This window comes from Oncorhynchus mykiss, chromosome 10 (genome assembly GCF_057628025.1).
Source record: "Oncorhynchus mykiss isolate SJ-2025 chromosome 10, ASM5762802v1, whole genome shotgun sequence".
Classification (NCBI taxonomy): Eukaryota; Metazoa; Chordata; class Actinopteri; order Salmoniformes; family Salmonidae; genus Oncorhynchus; species Oncorhynchus mykiss.
This window is the reverse complement of record NC_143031.1, coordinates 6,656,738-6,677,031: the sequence shown is the minus strand read 5'-3', so window position 1 is coordinate 6,677,031 and position 20,294 is coordinate 6,656,738. Positions and strand designations below refer to the sequence as shown.

Here is a 20,294-nt window from a genome sequence, read left to right as displayed (position 1 = left end):
ATTAGTGAACACATGAATCCACGCAAGTCTATGCAGCATGCCTGGCTTGGGGTTACAGGAAGTTAAGACGTGGCACACCGACTGCAAAAACGTCTTCAGACGGAGTTAATTCACCCAGATGACAACTTGACTTTTTTTTTTCTTATTTTTTCTTTTTCTTATTTTGTGATTTCTTTCGAAACATGTTTTTTATTATTATTTTTTAACTTAGTCTATGTCAACACTAAATCACAATCTAACCTGGAAAATTTCTCAGCAGCTATTTACAGAATCAAAAAAAAATAATTAAAAAAAATAAAATTCTGACTGATTTCCACACAGTTGCTCACAGTCTCCCATGTTTAATATTAGTGGTACTATCAAAGACACAAACAAAAACCTGCTGTAAAGTGTAAACATTGAGAGAAAAAAAAACAAAACAAACTATTCTGTATGCTGTAGGATGTTAACCGGTTTGGCTCTCATGTTATCCTAGCTATGCTGCCAACTGTACGATTATAAATCTCCACGATCATGCATTTGGTATTCTGACCCATTATTCAGTTCCGCTGAGGTTGTAGTGACGTTGCAGCTAGGCTCCGGAGCCGGTCAGGAACAGGACCTTCTTATCGATTTTCAAGTAGACACCTTTTAGAAGTCCCAATTTTCCTTCTATGTTCTGGTCCTTTTTTGTTCAAGAAGGACGTCCTGTCCTCTCATCTTTCACAGTGAAGTGAACTGGGATTCTACCTTTGCTTTCCTGCTTGTTTATTATGTGTGAGGGTATAAATAAAAAAATAAAAACGAAAATGAGAAACGAAGAGAATCCCCCCCACCACCCCCGCCCAACCCCGTTTGAAAATCCTTCCATTTATGCAACAATGAACTTGAGAGATGTCTGGCCCAGACTAGTCATCCTGTTTCTTTATATATATATAAAACACACAGCATAATAAACAATGTTTTGGAAGCAAGGTCTCCTGGTGGCAAGTCAAAATGTTCTGTTCAAGAGTTCACGGAATTTGTTTAACTCCCCCCCCCCCCCCACCCCACCCCCCTCATCTTAGTCCTGTTTGACCGGCAGCTGCTGCTTCCAGGCCTCGTTCAAGTAAACCAGGCGCTTGTAGTTGAGCATAAAGAGAATGAAGCTAAGTGCATATGTGGTGACGCAGATAATGCAGAAGTCCTCGAGGACAAAGTAGAGGATGTAGCCGAGGTAGAGAGAGCCCATCACCGACAGGATGGACGTCGCCATGAGGATCAGGGCAGCCATCGCACTCACGGTGATTCCTGTAACCCGAGAGAGAGAGCGAGAGCGAGACACACACACAGAGAGAACAGTGTTTAGGCTACTAAGGTGTACAAGTAAGATGTGCTGTGCGAGGCTAGCAGTGAAGAAACATAAATCACTATGACAAACACTACTATGTGGAAAAGACATATTGGATAAATTGTTCACAAAACGCCTGGACCTTGCACTTGAATCAGGGAGGAATAAGTCCGTGCCTTCTTCTGGTGACCTTGTATGATAACCAGTCAGCGTTAAGACTTAGCACTTAACTGACATATTTATCCATTTGCTTACTCATGCTTGACGATTATAAATATAAAAAGAAAGAGATTGGACACCTGGCCGTCTTTCTGACCTTGAAATCTGACTACCCAGCTGTTGAACGTAACGGGGGGGGTCCTATTCCCGATGTAGTGCATGTCTTGGGTATCTGGTCAAAAGTAATACACTATATAGGGAACATGGTGCCGTTTGGAACTCAGCGACACATCCACTATGGCTAACTTACAGTGATGTCATAAAGGGCACTATATAGGGAACTATATAGGGAACATGGTGCCGTTTGGAACTCAGCGACACATCCACTATGGCTAACTTACAGTGATGTCATAAAGGGCAGTATATAGGGAACTATATAGGGAACATGGTGCCGTTTGGAACTCAGCGACACATCCACTATGGCTAACTTACAGTGACGTCATAAAGGGCAGTATATAGGGAACTATATAGGGAACATGGTGCCGTTTGGAACTCAGCGACACATCCACTATGGCTAACTTACAGTGACGTCATAAAGGGCAGCCAGAATAACAGCAAACTAGCTGCATTTACGTAAAGCGGTTTTCTAGTGACATTTATTTGGATACATCCATAACAATGAGCTAATGAGGCGCAATTTCACCTGGCATAGAACATGTGCTCTCTCTCATCAGGACACCATTGTTCAGAGGAGCTAGCCAACAACACAGCTAACACAGCTAACTTCAAACTGAAGCTGAAAAGGCTGCATTTCGTTTTACTTTTTTTTTTCAAGTTAATTTTTTTTGTATATATCCATAAAAATAATGACAGCCGATTCATGATTTCGACTGGCTGAGAAACACAGCCTGTCTCTTCCCGACATGTTCATTACTATGTGACAGCAGGCGATTGAATTATAATATTGAAACAATGTTGCAAATATCAGAGAGACAGACAGGAAGGTTTATACAAATCTGCAGTTGAAAATGAAATGTTAGATCATGTCTAGATTATTTTTTATAGTGGAGCTCAAGTGTATAAATTGCCCGGCTGGGCTGATGAGACAGTGGATTGTGCAGTCAGCTGGAACAGAGTAAATAGGCATTTTAACGTCAGATTTAGCCTGTAGCAATTTGTGGTATAGACACCGGAATGGGGTTTAAACCAATCAGCATTCCGGACTCAACTTACAGTCGACCGGGTCAGCTCTAGCTGGGCAGAAATTTGACGAACTGACTATGACAGTGCCACGTTGAAAGTCACTGAGCTCTTCGGTGCGGGCCATTCTACTGCCAGTGTTTGTCTATGGAGATTGCATGGCTGTATGCTTGATGTTATACACATGTCAGTAACAGGTGTTGCTGAAATAGCCGAACCCACTAACTTGAAGGGGTGTCCACATACCATGTTGTTTATATAGACATGTTCAACCTAACCACACTGACCGTCAGTTCCACTCACCACTGCTGTGTTAGTCAAAATAAGCCTGTGTAGTAACCTGGGTTAAAGGGCCTCTAGTTCTGAGGCAGCACCAGGTGGCTAAGCAGGGCCTGTAGCCCAGTCAGTCAGTCGGCCCCGTAGCCCAGTCAGTCAGTCGGCCCCGCAGCACAGTCAGTCAGTCGGCCCCGTAGCCCAGTCAGTCAGTCGGCCCCGTAGCCCAGTCAGTCAGTCGGCCCCGCAGCACAGTCAGTCAGTCGGCCCCGTAGCCCAGTCAGTCAGTCGGCCCCGTAGCCCAGTCAGTCAGTCGGCCCCGTAGCCCAGTCAGTCAGTCGGCCCCGTAGCCCAGTCAGTCAGTCGGCCCCGTAGCCCAGTCAGTCAGTCGGCCCCGTAGCCCAGTCAGTCAGTCGGCCCCGTAGCCCAGTCAGTCAGTCGGCCCCGTAGCCCAGTCAGTCAGTCGGCCCCGTAGCCCAGTCAGTCAGTCGGCCCCGTAGCCCAGTCAGTCAGTCGGCCCCGTAGCCCAGTCAGTCAGTCGGCCCCGTAGCCCAGTCAGTCAGTCGGCCCCGTAGCCCAGTCAGTCAGTCGGCCCCGTAGCCCAGTCAGTCAGTCGGCCCCGTAGCCCAGTCAGTCAGTCGGCCCCGTAGCCCAGTCAGTCAGTCGGCCCCGTAGCCCAGTCAGTCAGTCGGCCCCGTTGCCCAGTCAGTCAGTCCCGTTGCCCAGTCAGTCAGTCGGCCCCGTAGCCCAGTCAGTCAGTCGGCCCCGCAGCCCAGTCAGTCAGTCGGCCCCGCAGCCCAGTCAGTCAGTAGACCCCGTAGCCCAGACAGTCAGTAGGCCCCAGGCCCCATAGCCCAGACAGTCAGTAGGCCCCAGGCCCCATAGCCCAGACAGTCAGTAGGCCCCGTAGCCCAGTCAGTCAGTAGGCCCCGTAGCCCAGTCAGTCAGTAGGCCCCGTAGCCCAGTCAGTCAGTAGGCCCCGTAGCCCAGTCAGTCAGTAGGCCCCGTAGCCCAGTCAGTCAGTAGGCCCCGTAGCCCAGTCAGTCAGTCAGCCCCGTAGCCCAGTCAGTCAGTAGGCCCCGTAGCCCAGTCAGTCAGTAGGCCCCGTAGCCCAGTCAGTCAGTAGGCCCCGTAGCCCAGTCACTCAGTAGGCCCCGTAGCCCAGTCAGTCAGTAGGCCCCGTAGCCCAGTCAGTCAGTAGGCCCCGTATCCCAGTCAGTCAGTAGGCCCCGTAGCCCAGACAGTCAGTAGGCCACGTAGCCCAGACAGTCAGTAGGCCACGTAGCCCAGACAGTCAGTAGGCCCCAGGCCCCGTAGGTACAGTCAATGCTTGTCCTATGATTTATTTCAGCAGTGGTGGCAAAGTTAGCGTGGTAGTGGGCGTAGCCAATGGCGCGGTCTACGACCAATGTTTTTAAAGGACCTCCTCCTGGACACAGGAACAAAATGTAATTCTGATTTCCTGCAATTGTACACATTTCACCATGGCTTACGTCACGTTCTTATGCTATCTGAGTGACTTAAAAATAAGGGGGGGCCCCCCCATGTTGACATTTTTTACATTTTTGATTCTCCCCGACTGTCTAGTTGTTTTCATTTAGGTGATTATACGTTCTTAAAAAGATTATCTAATATTAAATATATGAGTTCAGTATATTTTCTACATACTTTATATCTGGTTTTGGTCACTTAACTTTACTCTGAAAACATTTTACCACCCCAAAAATGCAATTTTTTAAATATTTTTTTGGAGTGGCTGCCCTCCACTGCTAAATTAATATAGGGGGGGAAATGGTCAGTCAGCAGGCCCCAGGGCCCATAGGTCAGTCCGCAGAGCGTCATGCCAACAGGGGGCACGTGCTCAGATGTGATTGGTTTGATTTGATTTGTTTTGTTGTTGTTTCTCTGTAACACTGGTAGCCACCTAGCAATTTTATGAAGTTGGGTTTAGCTGGCCCAATTAGTTATGAGGTTTGGAACCTACCTACCAAGAATCCATTTCAAGCTATCAATCGTGTTAGAGTAGCTTGCTTATCTAACTTGATTTGCTGGAATGCGTGCTGGCAAGGTTAATATACTTTTTTTTTTAAATAAACAAATTATTAAATGTACTGAATAAGACTCGCATTCCTTTTAATATTTTAGCAGAGAAGCATAGTTTATTTTTTTTTTAAAAACATCCGCCTGGAGGATACAGACAGTTAAAGAAGTATGCTTAGATATGCAGAAAAAATAAATGTTTTAATGATTGTGGCTCTAGATTGCAGTCAGCAAAACCTCCAACCTGCCACAAGGACATCAGCCAGTCAGAGGAGTGAACGGTATGATTTAACACAGGGCCCTTAGAGGGACTCTGGGGAAAGCTTTTCCTAAACAACATTAACCCATGCTGGACTATCTACTACTTGAATGACACCAACATTTAAATGTATTTATTTTTACCTTTCTTTAACTAGGCAAGTCAGTTAAGAACAAGTTCTTATTTTCAATGACGGCCTAAGAACAGCGGGTTAACTGCCTTGTTCAGGGGCAGAACAACAGATTTTTACCTTGTCACCTCTGGGATTCGATCTTGCAACCTTCCAGTTACTAGTCCAACGCTCTAACCTTGTCTATCCAAGATAGCCTAGCAGTAGGACGTGTGTATTTGTCTTAGAAAATTTCCATCCCCAACTACAACATTTTCCGCCAAGATAACACTGCCAAAGGGGGTGGAGTTGCAATCTACTGCAGAGATAGCCTGCAGAGTTCTGTCCTGCTATCCAGGTCTGTGCCCCAACAGTTTGAGTTCTACAGAAATAAGTCTCTCACTGTTGCCGCTTGTTATAGACCCCCCTCAGCCCTCAGCTGTGCCCTGGACACCATATGTGAATTAATTGCCCCCCATTTATCTTCAGAGTTTGTACTATTAGGTGACCGAAACTGGGACATGCTTAACACCCCGGCCATTCTACAATCTAAGCTAGATCCCTCAATCTCACACAAATTATCAAGGAACCCACCAGGTACAACCCCAAATCCGTAAACACGGGCACCCTCATAGATATCATCCTGACCAACCAGCCCTCTAAATACACCTCTGCTGTCTTCAACCAGGATCTCAGCGATCACTGCCTCATTGCCTGCGTCCGTAATGGGTCTGCGGTCAAACGACCACCCCTCATCACTGTCAAACGCTCCCGAAAACAATTCAGCGAGCAGGCCTTTCTACTCGACCTGGCCCGGGTACCCTGGAAGGATATTGACCTCATTCCGTCAGTAGAGGATGCCTGGTTATTCTTTAACTTCTTTGGGCCTGGGGGCAGTATTTTCACGTCCGGATGAAAAGCGTGTCCAAAGTAAACGGCCTGTTACTCAGACCCAGAAGCTAAGATATGCATATTATTAGTAGATTTGGATAGAAAACACTGAAGTTTGTACAACTGTTTGAATCATGTCTGTGAGTATAACAGAACTTATTTGGCAGGCGAAACCGAGGACAAACCGTTCAGAAATTATTATTATTTTTTGGGGGGGTGGCTTTCATTGGGAATCCAGATTTCTAATCGACTTTCCTGCAGTTCCTATCAATTCCACTGGATGTCAACAGTCTTTAGAAATTGGTTGAGGTTTTTCCTTTGAAAAATGAATAAATAACACTGTTCAGAATGAGGCTCGAGTCTAGTGTACTCTTTGTTAGAGGCGTGTGACCTGACAGCACACTCCACTTTGTTTTCCTCCGGTATTGAACACAGTATATCCCATCTTCAATTTGATCAATTATTTACGTTAAAAAATACCTAAAGTTGGATTACAAAAGTAGTTTGAAATGTTTGGACAATGCTTACAGGTAACTTTTGAGATATTTTGTGGTCACGTTGCGCAAGTTGGAACCAGTGTTTTTCTGGATCAAACGCGCCAAATAAATGGACATGTATATCAACGGAATTAATCGAACAAAAGCAACATTTGTGATGTTTATGGGACATATTGGAGTGCCAACAGAAGAAGCTTATCAAAGGTAAGGCATGAATTATATTTTTATTTCTGCATTTTGTGACACGCCTGCAGGGTTGAAATAGGCTTTTTTCTCTTTTTGTTTACTGGGGTGCTTTCCTCAGATAATGGCATCGTTTGCTTTCGCCGTAAAGCATTTTTGAAATCTGACATGTTGGCTGGATTCACAACAAGTGTAGCTTTCATTTGGTATATTGAATGTGTGATTTCATCAAAGTTGAATTTTTATAGTAATTTATTTGAATTTGGCGCTCTACATTTTCACTGGATGTTGGCCAGGTGGGACGCTACCGCCCCACATATCCCAGAGGGGTTAAAAGTGCTTTCCTCCCCTTCTTAAATAAGCATGCCCCATTCAAAAAAATGTAGAACCAGGAACAGATATAGCCCGTGGTTCACTCCAGACCTGACTGCCCTCGACCAGCACAAAAACATCCTGTGGTGTACTACATTAGCATCTAATAGCCCCAGCGATATGCAACTTTAAAGGGAAGTTAGGAACTAATATACACAGGCAGTTTGAAAAAGCTAGCTTTTGCTTACCTAACAGAAATTTGCATCCTGTAGCACAAACCTCAAAAGGTTCTGGGACACTGTAAAGTCCATGGGGAATAAGAGCACTTCCTCCCAGCTGCCCACTGCACTGAGGCTAGGAAACACTGTCACCACCGATAAATCTAGGACAATTGAGAATTTCAATAAGCATTTTTCTACGGCTGGCCATGCTTTCCACCTGGCTACCCCGGTCAACAGCTCTGCACCCCCCACAGCAACTTGCCCAAGCCTCCCCCATTTCTCCTTCACCCAAATCCAGATAGCTGATGTTCTGAAAGAGCTGCAAAATCTGAACCCCTACAAATCAGCTGGGCTAGACAATCTGGACCCTCGCTTTCTAAAATTATCCGCCGCAATTGTTGCAACCCCTATTACTAGCCTGTTCAACCTCTCGTATCGTCTGAGATCCCTAAAGATTGGAAAGCTGACGCGGTCATCCCCCTCTTCAAAGGGGGAAGACACTCTCGACCCAAACTGTTACAGACCTATATCTAGCCTACCCTGCCTTTCGAAACTATTCGAAAGCCAAGTTAACAAAACAGATCACCGACCATTTCGAATCCCACCGTACCTTCTCCACTATGCAATCTGGTTTCCGAGCTGGTCATGGGTGCACCTCAAGGTCCTAAACGATATCATAACCGCCATCGACAAAAGACAATACTGTGCAGCCGTCTTAAATCGACCTGGCCAAGACTTCGACTCTGTCAATCACTTTATTCTTAATTACCGCAATCTTATTGGCAGACTCAAGAGCCTTGGTTTCTCAAATGACTGCCTCGCGAGGTTCACCAACTACTTCTCAGACAGAGTTCAGTGTGTCAAATCGGAGGGCTTGTTGTCCGGACCTCTGGCAGTCTCTATGGGGGTGCCACAGGGTTCAATTCTCGGGCCGACTCTTTTCTCTGTATACATCAGTGATGTCGCTCTTGCTGCTGGTGATTCTCTGATCCACCTCTACGCAGACGACACCATTCTGTATACTTCTGGCCCTTCTTTGGACACTGTGTTAACAACCCTCCAGACAAGCTTCAATGCCATACAACACTCCTTCCGTGGCCTCCAACTGCTCTTAAATGCAGGTAAAACTAAATGCATGTTCTTCGACCGATCACTGCCCACACCTGCCCGCCCGGTTCTGACTTAGAATATGTGAACAACTACAAATACCAAGGTGTCTGGTTAGACTGTAAACTCTCCTTCCAGACTCACATGAAGCATTTCCAATCCAAAATTAAAACTAGAATCGGCTTACTATTTCGCAACAAAGCATCCTTCACTCATGCTGCCAAACATACCCTCGTAAAACTGAATATCCTACCGATCCTTGACTTCGGCGATGTCATTTACAAAAAAGCCTCCAACACTCTACTCGGCAAATTGGCTGTAGTCTATCACAGTGCCATCCATTTTGTCACCAAAGCCCCATTTACAGTTCAAGTCGGAAGTTTACATGCACCGTAGCCAAATACATTTAAACTCAGTTTCTCAATCACTGACATTTAATCCTAGTAAAAACTCCCTGTCTTAGGTCAGTTGGGATCCACACTTTATTTTAAGAATGTGAAATGTCAGAATAATAGTAGAGAGAATGATTTCAGCTTTTATTGGTTTCACATTCCCAGTGGGTCAGAAGTTTACAAACAGTCAATTAGTATTTGGTAGCATTGCCTTTACATTGTTTAACTTGGGTCAAATGTTTTGGGTAGTTTCCACAAGCTTCCCACAACAAGTTGGGTGAATTTTGGCCCATTCCTCCTGACAAAGCTGGCTTAACTGAGTCAGGTTCGTAGAAATCCTTGCTCGCACATGTTTTTTTCAGTTCTGCCCAGACATTTTCTATAGGATTGAGGTCAGGGCTTTGTGATGGCCACTCCAATACCTTGACTTTGTTGTCCTTAAGCCATTTTGCCACAACTTTGGAAGTATGCTTGGGGTCATTGTCTATTTGGAAGACCCCTTTGCAACAAAGCCTTAACTTCCTGACCGATGTCTTGACATGTTGCTTCAATATATCCACATAATTTTCCTGCTTCACGATGCCATCTATTTTGTGAAGTGCACCAGTCCCTCCTGCAGCAAAGCACCCCTACAACATGATGCTGCCACCCCCGTGCTTCACGGTTGGGATGGTGTTCTTTGGCTTGCAAGCCCCCCCCCCCTTTTTCCTCCAAACATAATGATGGTCATTATGGCCAAACTGTTATATTTTTGTTTCATCAGACCAGAGGAGATTTCTCCAAAAAGTACCATCCTTGTCCACATGTGCAGTTGCAAACCGTAGTCTGGCTTTTTTTATGGCGGTTTTGGAGCAGTGGCTTCTTCCTTGATGGGCGGCCTTTCAGGTTATGCTTAAAACGAGGTTAGGACTCGTTTTACTGTGGATATAGATACTTTTGTACCTGTTTCCTCCAGCATCTTCACAATGTCCTTTGCTGTTATTCTGGGATTGATTTGCACTTTTCACACCAAACTACGTTCATCTCTAGGAGACAGAACGCGTCTCCTTCCTGAGCAGTATGACAGCTGCGTGGTCCCATGGTGTTTACACTTGCGCACTATTGTTTGTACAGATGAACATGGTACCTTCAGGCATTTGGAAATTGCTCCCAAGAATGAACCAGACTTGTGGAGGTCTACAATTTTTTTCTGAGGTCTTGGCTGATTTCTTTTGATTTTCCCATGATGTCAAGCAGAGGCACTGAGTTTGAAGTTATGCCTTGAAATACATCCACAGGTACACCTCCAATTGACTGAAATTATGTAAATTAGCCTATCAGAAGCTTCTAAAGCCATGACATCATTTTCTGGAATTTTCCAAGCTGTTTAAAGGCACAGTCAACCTAGTGTATGTAAACTTTTGACCCACTGGAATTGTGATACAATGAATTATAAGTGAAATTATCTGTCTGTAAAAAATTGTTGGAACTATAGTTTGTTAACAAGAAATTAGTGGAGTGGTTGAAAAACTAGTTTTAATGACTTCAACTGTACTATCCACCACTGCGACCTGTATGCTCTCGTTGGCTGGTCCTCGCTTCATATTCGTCTCCAAACCCACTGGCTCCAGGTCATCTATAAAAGTATTTGCTAGGTAAAGCCCCGCCTTATCTCAGCTCACTGGTCACCTTAGCAGCTGGATGAGCTGCACTACCTGAGCCACTTGTGTGGGTTGTAGACTCCGTCTCATGCTACCACTAGAGTGAAAGCACTGCCAGCATTCAAAAGTGACCAAAACATCAGCCAGGAAGCATAGGAACTGAGAAGTGGTCTGGTCACCACCTGCAGAACCACTCCTTTATTGGGGGTGTCTTGCTAATTGCCTATAATTTCCACCTGTTGTCTATTCCATTTGCACAACAGCATGTGACATTTATTGTCAATCAGTGTTGCTTCCTAAGTGGACAGTTTGATTTCACAGAAGTGTGATTGACTTGGAGTTACATTGTGTTGTTTAAGTGTTCCCTTTATTTTTTTGAGCAGTGTATTGTGCATGCATCCAAATGCCTTTGACTTCTAATTAAAATGATATACACAGTGAACACACAATAGAGAGGACACAATGACGGGACGCATTAAGTTTCACTCCTCTAGTATACTTTAGCCTCATCTGAACCAGGGGCTAGTCAGTCCTCAGGCATCACCATCTGAGCCAGGGATCACCATCTGAACCAGGGGCTAGTCAGTCCTCAGGCATCACCATCTGAGCCAGGGGCTAGTCAGTCCTCAGGCATCACCATCTGAGCCAGGGGCTAGTCAGTCCTCAGGCATCACCATCTGAACCAGGGGCTAGTCAGTCCGCAGGCATCACCATCTGAACCAGGGGCCAGTCAGTCCTCAGGCATCACCATATGAACCAGGGATCACCATCTGAACCAGGGGCTAGTCAGTCCTCAGGCATCACCATCTGAACCAGGAGCTAGTCAGGCCTCAGGCATCACCATCTGAACCAGGGGCTAGTCAGGCCTCAGGCATCATCATCTGAGCCAGGGGGCAGTCAGGCCTCATCTGAGCCAGGGGGCAGTCAGATATGGTAAAGACTGAGAGGGTGCCTGACAGATGTGTGTCAGCACAAATAGCACCAAGTGACTATCAAGGAGGCTTGCAGGGTGTTTTCTGCCATTGTTATACTTTGGCGGGCCGCCTATGCTGTTTTTTTCTCTCGGTTCGCCTAAATCCAAACTAATTAATTTTCTGGATAAAACTGTTTTCAGTGTAAACATCACACAACTAAAAACAGTATGTAGAATAGATTTTTTATATATATAAAATATATATATATATATATATATATATATAAAAAATCTATTCTACATACTGTTTTTAGTTGTGTGATGTTTACACTGAAAACAGTTTTATCCAGAAAATTAATTAGTTTGGATATATACTGCTAAATTCATTATTTTTGGAATTTTCAATTCTCCTAATTTTTATTTAGGTGACTGTTAGTTCTCAAAGATTATATATAAAAAAATAAAAAAAATAAAAAAAAATAAAAAAAATATATATATATTTTTTTTTTTTTTTTTTTTTTTTTATATTTTTTTTTATATATAATCTTTGAGAACTAACAGTCACCTAAATAAAAATTAGGAGAATTGAAAATTCCAAAAATAATGAATTTAGCAGTATATAAATTGTTATGTTTGAGCAAAAGAACACAGTATTAGCCATGGCAAAATGCATAGTCATATGATATTTGCTTTAAAACTGCAAAAAATGTTCTCTGCTTTGTAGAATAGCCGGAAATTGTCTTAAAAAATGCTAAAATGTCTCTACACCGTCAAGTGGGGGCCTCTAAAATGTTCTGAAATTAAGCCTCACTGATGACCGCGCCCCCCCCAGACACACCCACCACCTAAGCCCTCTTTTGATCCAGAAAAAAACTGGGTTGCCACCTAACATCTACCCATACGTTGAATAGCATGTGCCTGTGGCAGTGGAAAAACCAAAGTCTTACCTAGTAACAGTTGAAAGACATAAAATACAATTCCGTAGACACTGTTTGGCTGGTTCATTGCACTGTCGTTTCCGAAGATCGAGCCCAACAGTCCAAATCCTCGACCCCACCTACACACATTGAGAGGAATTGGAAGAAAGAAATGGACATTTGTTGGTAATCGTGATGTTGATGATTTGCAAGGATAAATTGACAAATACATTTAATTAACCTGAAATACAAATGGCAATGTACACTAATGGCAATGTCCACCAATGGCAATGTCCACCAATGGCAATGTCCACCAATGGCAATGTCCACCAATGGCAATGTCCACCAATGGCAATGTCCACCAATGGCAATGTCCACCAATGGCAATGTACAATAATGGCAATGTCCACCAATGGCAATGTCCACCAATGGCAATGTACACTAATGGCAATGTCCACCAATGGCAATGTCCACCAATGGCAATGTCCACCAATGGCAATGTCCACCAATGGCAATGTCCACCAATGGCAATGTCCACCAATGGCAATGTCCACCAATGGCAATGTCCGAGAAGATCAAGCTATTATTGGGCTCGATTCTGATAAGGTGATAACTAGGTAGCCTAAATGGTGTCATTTATAAGTTACAGCCATAAAGTTAACGGCTCTACAATACTAAGTTATACTCTTTATGGTTGTAACTTGTAAATGAGGTAGCCAAAACAGTGTCATTTACAAGTTACAACCATAAAAGTAAAAGCAGGCTTTCACTGAACCACTGTTTCCTTAGTTAGTGGAACCACTGTTTCCTTAGTTAGTGGAACCACTGTTTCCTTAGTTAGTGGAACCACTGTTTCCTTAGTTAGTGGAACCACTGTTTCCTTAGTTAGTGGAACCACTGTTTCCTTAGTTAGTGGAACCACTGTTTCCTTAGGTAGTGGAACCACTGTTTCCTTAGTTAGTGGAACCACTGTTTCCTTAGTTAGTGGAACCACTGTTTCCTTAGTTAGTGGAACCACTGTTTCCTTAGTTAGTGGAATCACTGTTTCCTTAGTTAGTGGAACCACTGTTTCCTTAGGTAGTGGAACCACTGTTTCCTTAGTTAGTGGAACCACTGTTTCCTTAGTTAGTGGAACCACTGTTTCCTTAGGTAGTGGAACCTCTGTTTCCTTAGGTAGTGGAACCACTGTTTCCTTAGGTAGTGGAACCACTGTTTCCTTAGGTAGTGGAACCACTGTTTCCTTAGGTAGTGGAACCACTGTTTCCTTAGTTAGTGGAACCACTGTTTCCTTAGTTAGTGGAACCACTGTTTCCTTAGTTAGTGGAACCACTGTTTCCTTAGTTAGTGGAACCACTGTTTCCTTAGTTAGTGGAACCACTGTTTCCTTAGTTAGTGGAACCTCCAGAGGCCTCAGAAGCAAGTACTTTGGAAGTCCTGAGCGACGCAACAACCACCGGTCCTGATTACACATCTCCCCTCCCCTCCCGCCTCCCCTCACCGCCTCCCCAATTTTCGATCGTCTCATCGCTGCAACTCCCCCAAAGGGTTCGGGAGAGGCGAAGGTGGAGTCATGCGTGGGCCAAAGCATGACCCGCCTAACATCGCTCCTTAACAACTGCCAGCTTAACCAGGAAGCCAGACGCACCAACGTGTCAGAGGAAACATCATTTAACTGGCAACCTGTGTCAGCCTGCAGGCACCTGACCCACCACAAGGAGTTGCTAAAGACCCGCAGGCCAAACCCTCCCCTAAACCGGGCGATGCTGGACCAATTGTGAGCCGTCCTATGGGACTCTCGGCCATGGCCGGTTGCGGCACAGCCAGGGAATGAACCCAGGTCTGTAGTAACGCATCTAGCACTGCGATGCAGTGCCTTAGACTACTGCAACAATCGGGAGACCGAAATGCACACAAATTTTACAAGATAAAACAGCAATCACTACAGCATAAAATGCACTTTTACCCAATAGCTCATCAAGAGGTCTGTAACAGCCAATGTCAACATCCCTGTAACAGTAAAACAAGAGAGTAAGGAAACAGGTTCCACTAACTAAGGAAACAGTGGTTCCACTGACCCATGTCTTTCCTACCAGCTCCAGGGTCTCCCGAGTGGCGCAGCAGTCCGAGGCACTGCATCTCAGTGCTAGCGGCGTCACTACAGACCCTGGTTCGATTCCAGGCTGTATCACAACCGGCCGTGATTGGGAGTCCCATAGGGCGGAGCACAATTGGCCCAGAGTCGTCAGGGTTTGGCCGGGTTATTGTAAATAAGAATGTTCTTAACTGTCTTACCTAGTTAAATATAAGGTTTTTTATAACCGTGTCTGTCCTACCAGTTCCAATTCAACCAGTGTTTCTGAATGTCAACAGCAAAGAATAATACAGATATATTAATGTATGTTTATTTGGACAACCTATGGCCAGAGCGTCACCAGCTCACAGCACTTACGTTTTGTTTTTCAGTTTGTCATCATGCTTTATTGGGGTTGCCTCCGTAGGTAGACCTACACAGCCATGGAGAGGGCCAGCTGACAAGGCCTGCACAGCCATGGAGTAGGCCAGCTGACAAGGCCTGCACAGCCATGGAGAGGGCCAGCTGACAAGGCCTGCACAGCCATGGAGAGGGCCAGCTGACAAGGCCTGCACAGCCATGGAGTAGGCCAGCTGACAAGGCCTGCACAGCCATGGAGAGGGCCAGCTGACAAGGCCTGCACAGCCATGGAGAGGGCCAGCTGACAAGGCCTGCACAGCCATGGAGAAGGCCAGCTGACAAGGCCTGCACAGCCATGGAGAAGGCCAGCTGACAAGGCCTGCACAGCCATGGAGAGGGCCAGCTGACAAGGCCTGCACAGCCATGGAGTGGGCCAGCTGACAAGGCCTGCACAGCCATGGAGTGGGCCAGCTGACAAGGCCTGCACAGCCATGGAGAAGGCCAGCTGACAAGGCCTGCACAGCCATGGAGAGGGCCAGCTGACAAGGCCTGCACAGCCATGGAGTGGGCCAGCTGACAAGGCCTGCACAGCCATGGAGTGGGCCAGCTGACAAGGCCTGCACAGCCATGGAGAAGGCCAGCTGACAAGGCCTGCACAGCCATGGAGAGGGCCAGCTGACAAGGCCTGCACAGCCATGGAGAGGGCCAGCTGACAAGGCCTGCACAGCCACGGAGAGGGCCAGCTGACAAGGCCTGCACAGCCACGGAGAGGGCCAGCTGACAAGGCCTGCACAGCCATGGAGAGGGCCAGCTGACAAGGCCTGCACAGCCATGGAGAGGGCCAGCTGACAAGGCCTGCACAGCCATGGAGAGGGCCAGCTGACAAGGCCTACAGGCCAGCTGACAAGGCTAGAACTGACTGTCAGGCAGTGTGGTTAGGTTGAACATGTCTGTCTATACAGTGCATTCGGACACCATTCAGACCCCTTGACTTTTTCCACATTTTGTTACGTTACAGCCTTATTCTAAAATGGACTACATTGATGGGAAAAAACAACCTACATACATTACCCCATAATGGCAAAGCAAAAACAGGATTTTTTTTTGTGCACATTTATTAAAAATACAACTTAAATATCACATTTAGATTAGTATTCAGACCCTTTACTAAGTACTTTGTTGAAGCACACTTGGTAGCGATTGCAGAGTCTTCTTGGCTATGATGCTACAAGCTTGGCAAAGCAGTATTTGGGGAGTTTCTTCCATTGTTTTCTGCAGATCCTCTCAAGCTCTGTCAAGTTGGATGGGGAGCGTCGCTGCACAACTATTTTCAGGTCTCTCCAGAGATCTTCGATTGGGTTCAAGTCCAGAATCTGGCTGGGCCACTCAAGGACATTCAGAAACTTGTCCCGAAGCCACTTGTGCATTGTCTTGGCTGTGTGCTTAGGGTCGTTGTCCTGTTGGAAGGTGAACCTTCACCCCAGTCTGTTGTCCTGAGCACCCTGGAGCAGGTTTTCATCAATGATCTCTCTGTACTTTGCTCCATTAATCTTTCCCTCCATCCTGACTAGTCTCCCAGTCCCTGCCGCTGAAATACATCCCCACAGCATGATGCTGCCACCACCATAGGGACGGTGCCAGGTGTCCTTCAGACGTGATGCGTGACATTCAGGCCAAAGAGTTAATCAGACCAGAGAATCTTGTTTCTCATGGTCTGAGAGTCCTTTAGGTGCATTTTGGCAAACTCCAAGCGAACTGTCATGTGCCTTTTACCGACAATTGAATTTACCACAGGTGGACTCCAATCAAGTTGTAGAAACATTTCAAGGATGATCAATGGAAACAGGATGCACCTGAGCTACATTTTGAGTCTCATAGCAAAGGGTCTGAATACTTAAGTAAATAAGGTATTTCTGTTTTTTTTATAAATTTTTATACATCCAAAATTGTCTAGAAATCTGTTCTCTTTGTCATTACGGGGTAGTGTGATGTCATTACGGGGTAGTGTGATGTCATTACGGGGTAGTGTGATGTCATTACGGGGTAGTGTGATGTCATTACGGGGTAGTGTGATGTCATTACGGGGTATTGTGATGTCATTACGGGGTAGTGTGATGTCATTACGGGGTAGTGTGATGTCATTACGGGGTAGTGTGATGTCATTACGGGGTATTGTGATGTCATTACGGGGTAGTGTGATGTCATTACGGGGTAGTGTGATGTCATTACGGGGTAGTGTGATGTCATTACGGGGTAGTGTGATGTCATTACGGGGTAGTGTGATGTCATTATGGGGTAGTGTGATGTCATTACGGGGTAGTGTGTGTAGATTGATGAGGGAAAATATTAATTGAAACCATTTTTTAGAATAAGGCTGTAACATAACAAAATGTGGGGAAAAAAGTCCAGGGGTCTGAATACTTTCCAAATGCACTGTATACAACCATGGAGAAGGACAGCTGAAAAGGCCTATACAAATCATGGAAAAGTCCAGCTGCCTGGTCTGGTGTGAACAACGTGGAATATGGATACCATGCCTTTCAAATCCCATGGGAAAATGTCATGACAGTTACACTGACTCGTAAAAAGACCTCTATGACCAAGCCACTGACTTCTAAAGAAGTCATTATAATGATTTTTTCCCAAGAATGCTAACCAAGGTTATTGGGGTGAATATCTTTTAGTATAACATAACAGTTCTGGACTAACAGTTTTATGCTACATGGAAAATGATATAGGTCTCCTTTCCTATAGGGTTCATCTATTTAGTTCACAGACGTGCCACACAGACCAAAAGCATCCAGTCTCTTCTCTCTGCTATATATATAAAAAAAAATAAAAAGCTCTCCCGCGAGACAAAAATACTGTATATTTTGCCACTATAAATTAACAGGTTTAGGTTGGGTGTTATTCAATGCATCATCATGATGGCCTTTGGCAGGCAGAGTGTGGTTGAGAAACTGAAGGTCTCATCACATGTTGTTCTCATTGACTCCAGCATTATATCTGAAAAATCTCTTCACTGTACCCCCCCCCCCCCCCAACCCACCCACCCAGGGACCTGACATTGCCTGTCCACATTAAACACCAAAACAGGAGCATGCATGTCATATAATCATGGTGGCTACCCCAAGATCACATGGCAAGTGAACTAGCGGATGAAATCCAACAGGTCATGTGACTTCAGCTTTGTCAATATAAACATTTGCATTTCCTAATCTGAGGAACAGGTTGTTCATATTGTCATTGACATATTACAGCTGACAATTCAACTCTTCTCAACGAGGACAGAAATCGGAGGGGGAAAAAATAATATTTGATATATAGTTAATGGTCCTATACAAATGTAGCCTACAATTTCTAGTTAAATCAGTTTTAGATATTGGAAAAAAGGTGCTTGAGGTTCTCAACCAATTTAGTTCATAGGTTACACGTTAGATTAGACAGCTGATTCACACGTTTATACAAGCTACATAAAACTGGCTGGATGGTTACGCCGATCTCGTCCAGTTAGCTGGACTAGCTTAGTGACTAACCTTAGCCAATGTTAGTTTGCTGCCGGCGGTGGCGCCGTAATTCGCTAGCTAGTTGGCTAATGTATCAATCTAATGAAAGCAATACGTGTTAAGAAGTTTAAAAGAACAAAAATGTGTAACATGTGCATCCATGCAAATTAAAGAAAACACCACCTCCTGGCATCTTAGCAAACAAACCGGCAGTTAGTAGCTAGCTAGCGTTAGTTGCTGGCTGGTGGATAAGTAGCGTAGCTTTAGCAATTTGGCTAAACAACTAACGTTACACCAGCCTCTAACAGTCAAACATACCAGCCTAAGTTTCTTATCAACAGTAAGCAAGCATCAGATTGTAACTTTTGTACGTTTTTTTTGGGGGGGGGTGAAAACCATAGCATTTTTTTTTTACATAAATTGTAAAGTGTACTAAAGAAGAGTATGCGGAAGAAAACATATATATATATATATATATATATATATATATATATATATATTTGACAGTTCAGCTCGCTCAGCCGTTCCCACAATGCCACAAAACCACCCGGTCTCATTCAGAGCACCGCTGGTGAATTCAAATTACCTGGAGGTGAAGACTTTTGAACAGCTGATAGAATTGCTCACGTCGCACATGGCCCGATAATTCGTGTCTCTAGACTTTTCCGTTTCCACGTGAAAGGCGTATAAGGACAACAATATACCCAAGACGCAAACAAGGAGCCTGGCTATTCTTTCCCATCGAGGGGTGGACACTCTCAGGACGGGCGCCGCCATCTTTCTCCGGCCTTGCTCGAGTCGTACACGCAACCGCTTACCATTGGCGACAACGAGAACTGCGACGTGGAAAAGCGTCAGAACGTGCCACACCACCAGGGCAGGGGCGTGTCACCAAAGTGTCACCGTCTCGCCACCCCTCGTCTACATTACAATGGCCTGCCAAATGCCAATACAGAAAATATGTTTGTGTAGATATAAACGTTTGCATCAAAAATGTTTCCATACCCTACCTGTAACAGTCTGACTTGTATTTATCACATTGCTGGTCAGCTAGACTTAGTTCTGGACTATGATTTAAAAAAAAATACAACTATACCTCTATCTAAGAGTTGAAGCTCCCTATGTCCTTGCACTCTGAGACCAATCTAATATATTACAAAAATAAATAAATCAATTCAAGGAACATGAATGGCAATCCCCTCATGCCTCTGAGCAAGAGTGGCAGCTTTAAAATGTTTGTTTTTTTGCCAGTGGGGTCATACTGCCTCTTAGTGTCTCAGTCGTGTACTGTTAGATATTAAGAGTTTGAGATCATTTCTAATGAAACATGTACTGAGTTAAACATAGGAGTTTGTCTCTCTACAAATCAAATCAAAGTGTATTGCTCACGTCCACAGATTTGCAGGTGCAGCGAAAAGCTTGTTATTAGCTCCAACAGTGAAGTAGAATTTGATTTAATTAACATGGCAAGTCAGTTAAGAACAAATTCTTATTTACAATGACGGCCTAGGAACAGTGGATTAACTGCCTTGTTCAGGGGCAGAATTACTCTTTTTTTTCCTTTTTTTAAAAAACTTTGTCAGCTCAGTAATTTGATTTAGAAACATTTTGATCAACTGACCCAACACTCTTACCACTAGGCTACCTGCCATCCCAAAATGTCTTGCAAATACAATACACATGGAATGTGAAAGTGGACAGTATCATATGTTTACCGGACATGTCTAGATTGTACTCGCATTGCCCAGTTTGCAGTCTACAGCCAACAGACGTATGTAATACTGTGTCGTCATGATAGATTTACAAGTCAACTGCATGTATCTGGGTATAGGGGTTGCAGTGGCGACCCGGCATTCAGGGTAGCAGAGGTAACTCTGGGTCTTCCTTTCCTGTGGCTGTCCACATGAGAGCCAGTTTCATCATAGAGCTTGATGG

General features: G+C 44.8%; 1 protein-coding gene across 1 annotated transcript; it reads right to left on the bottom strand.

Annotated features, from left to right (window-relative positions):
* Positions 1-325: 325 nt before the first annotated feature.
* Positions 326-19,207, bottom strand: vkorc1l1 (vitamin K epoxide reductase complex, subunit 1L1). Its single transcript, XM_036989577.2, has 3 exons — positions 18,946-19,207; positions 12,453-12,562; positions 326-1,269 (listed from the first exon to the last, which is right to left on the bottom strand). The coding sequence occupies exons 1-3, from the start codon at positions 19,134-19,136 to the stop codon at positions 1,043-1,045; spliced, it is 528 nt and encodes a 175-aa protein (XP_036845472.1). The 5' UTR covers positions 19,137-19,207; the 3' UTR covers positions 326-1,042.
* Positions 19,208-20,294: the final 1,087 nt, after the last annotated feature.

Bases quoted from the DNA above. Each gene is read 5' to 3' on its own strand.
- vkorc1l1 (XM_036989577.2), bottom strand. From the start codon at position 19,136: ATGGCGGCGCCCGTCCTGAGAGTGTCCACCCCTCGATGGGAAAGAATA. The intron at 12,563-18,945 runs GTAATTTGAATT...CAATGTGTGTAG, and splicing joins TCAAAAGTCTTCACCTCCAG to GTGGGGTCGAGGATTTGGAC. The intron at 1,270-12,452 runs GTAAGACTTTGG...CTCGGGTTACAG, and splicing joins TGTCTTTCAACTGTTACTAG to GAATCACCGTGAGTGCGATG.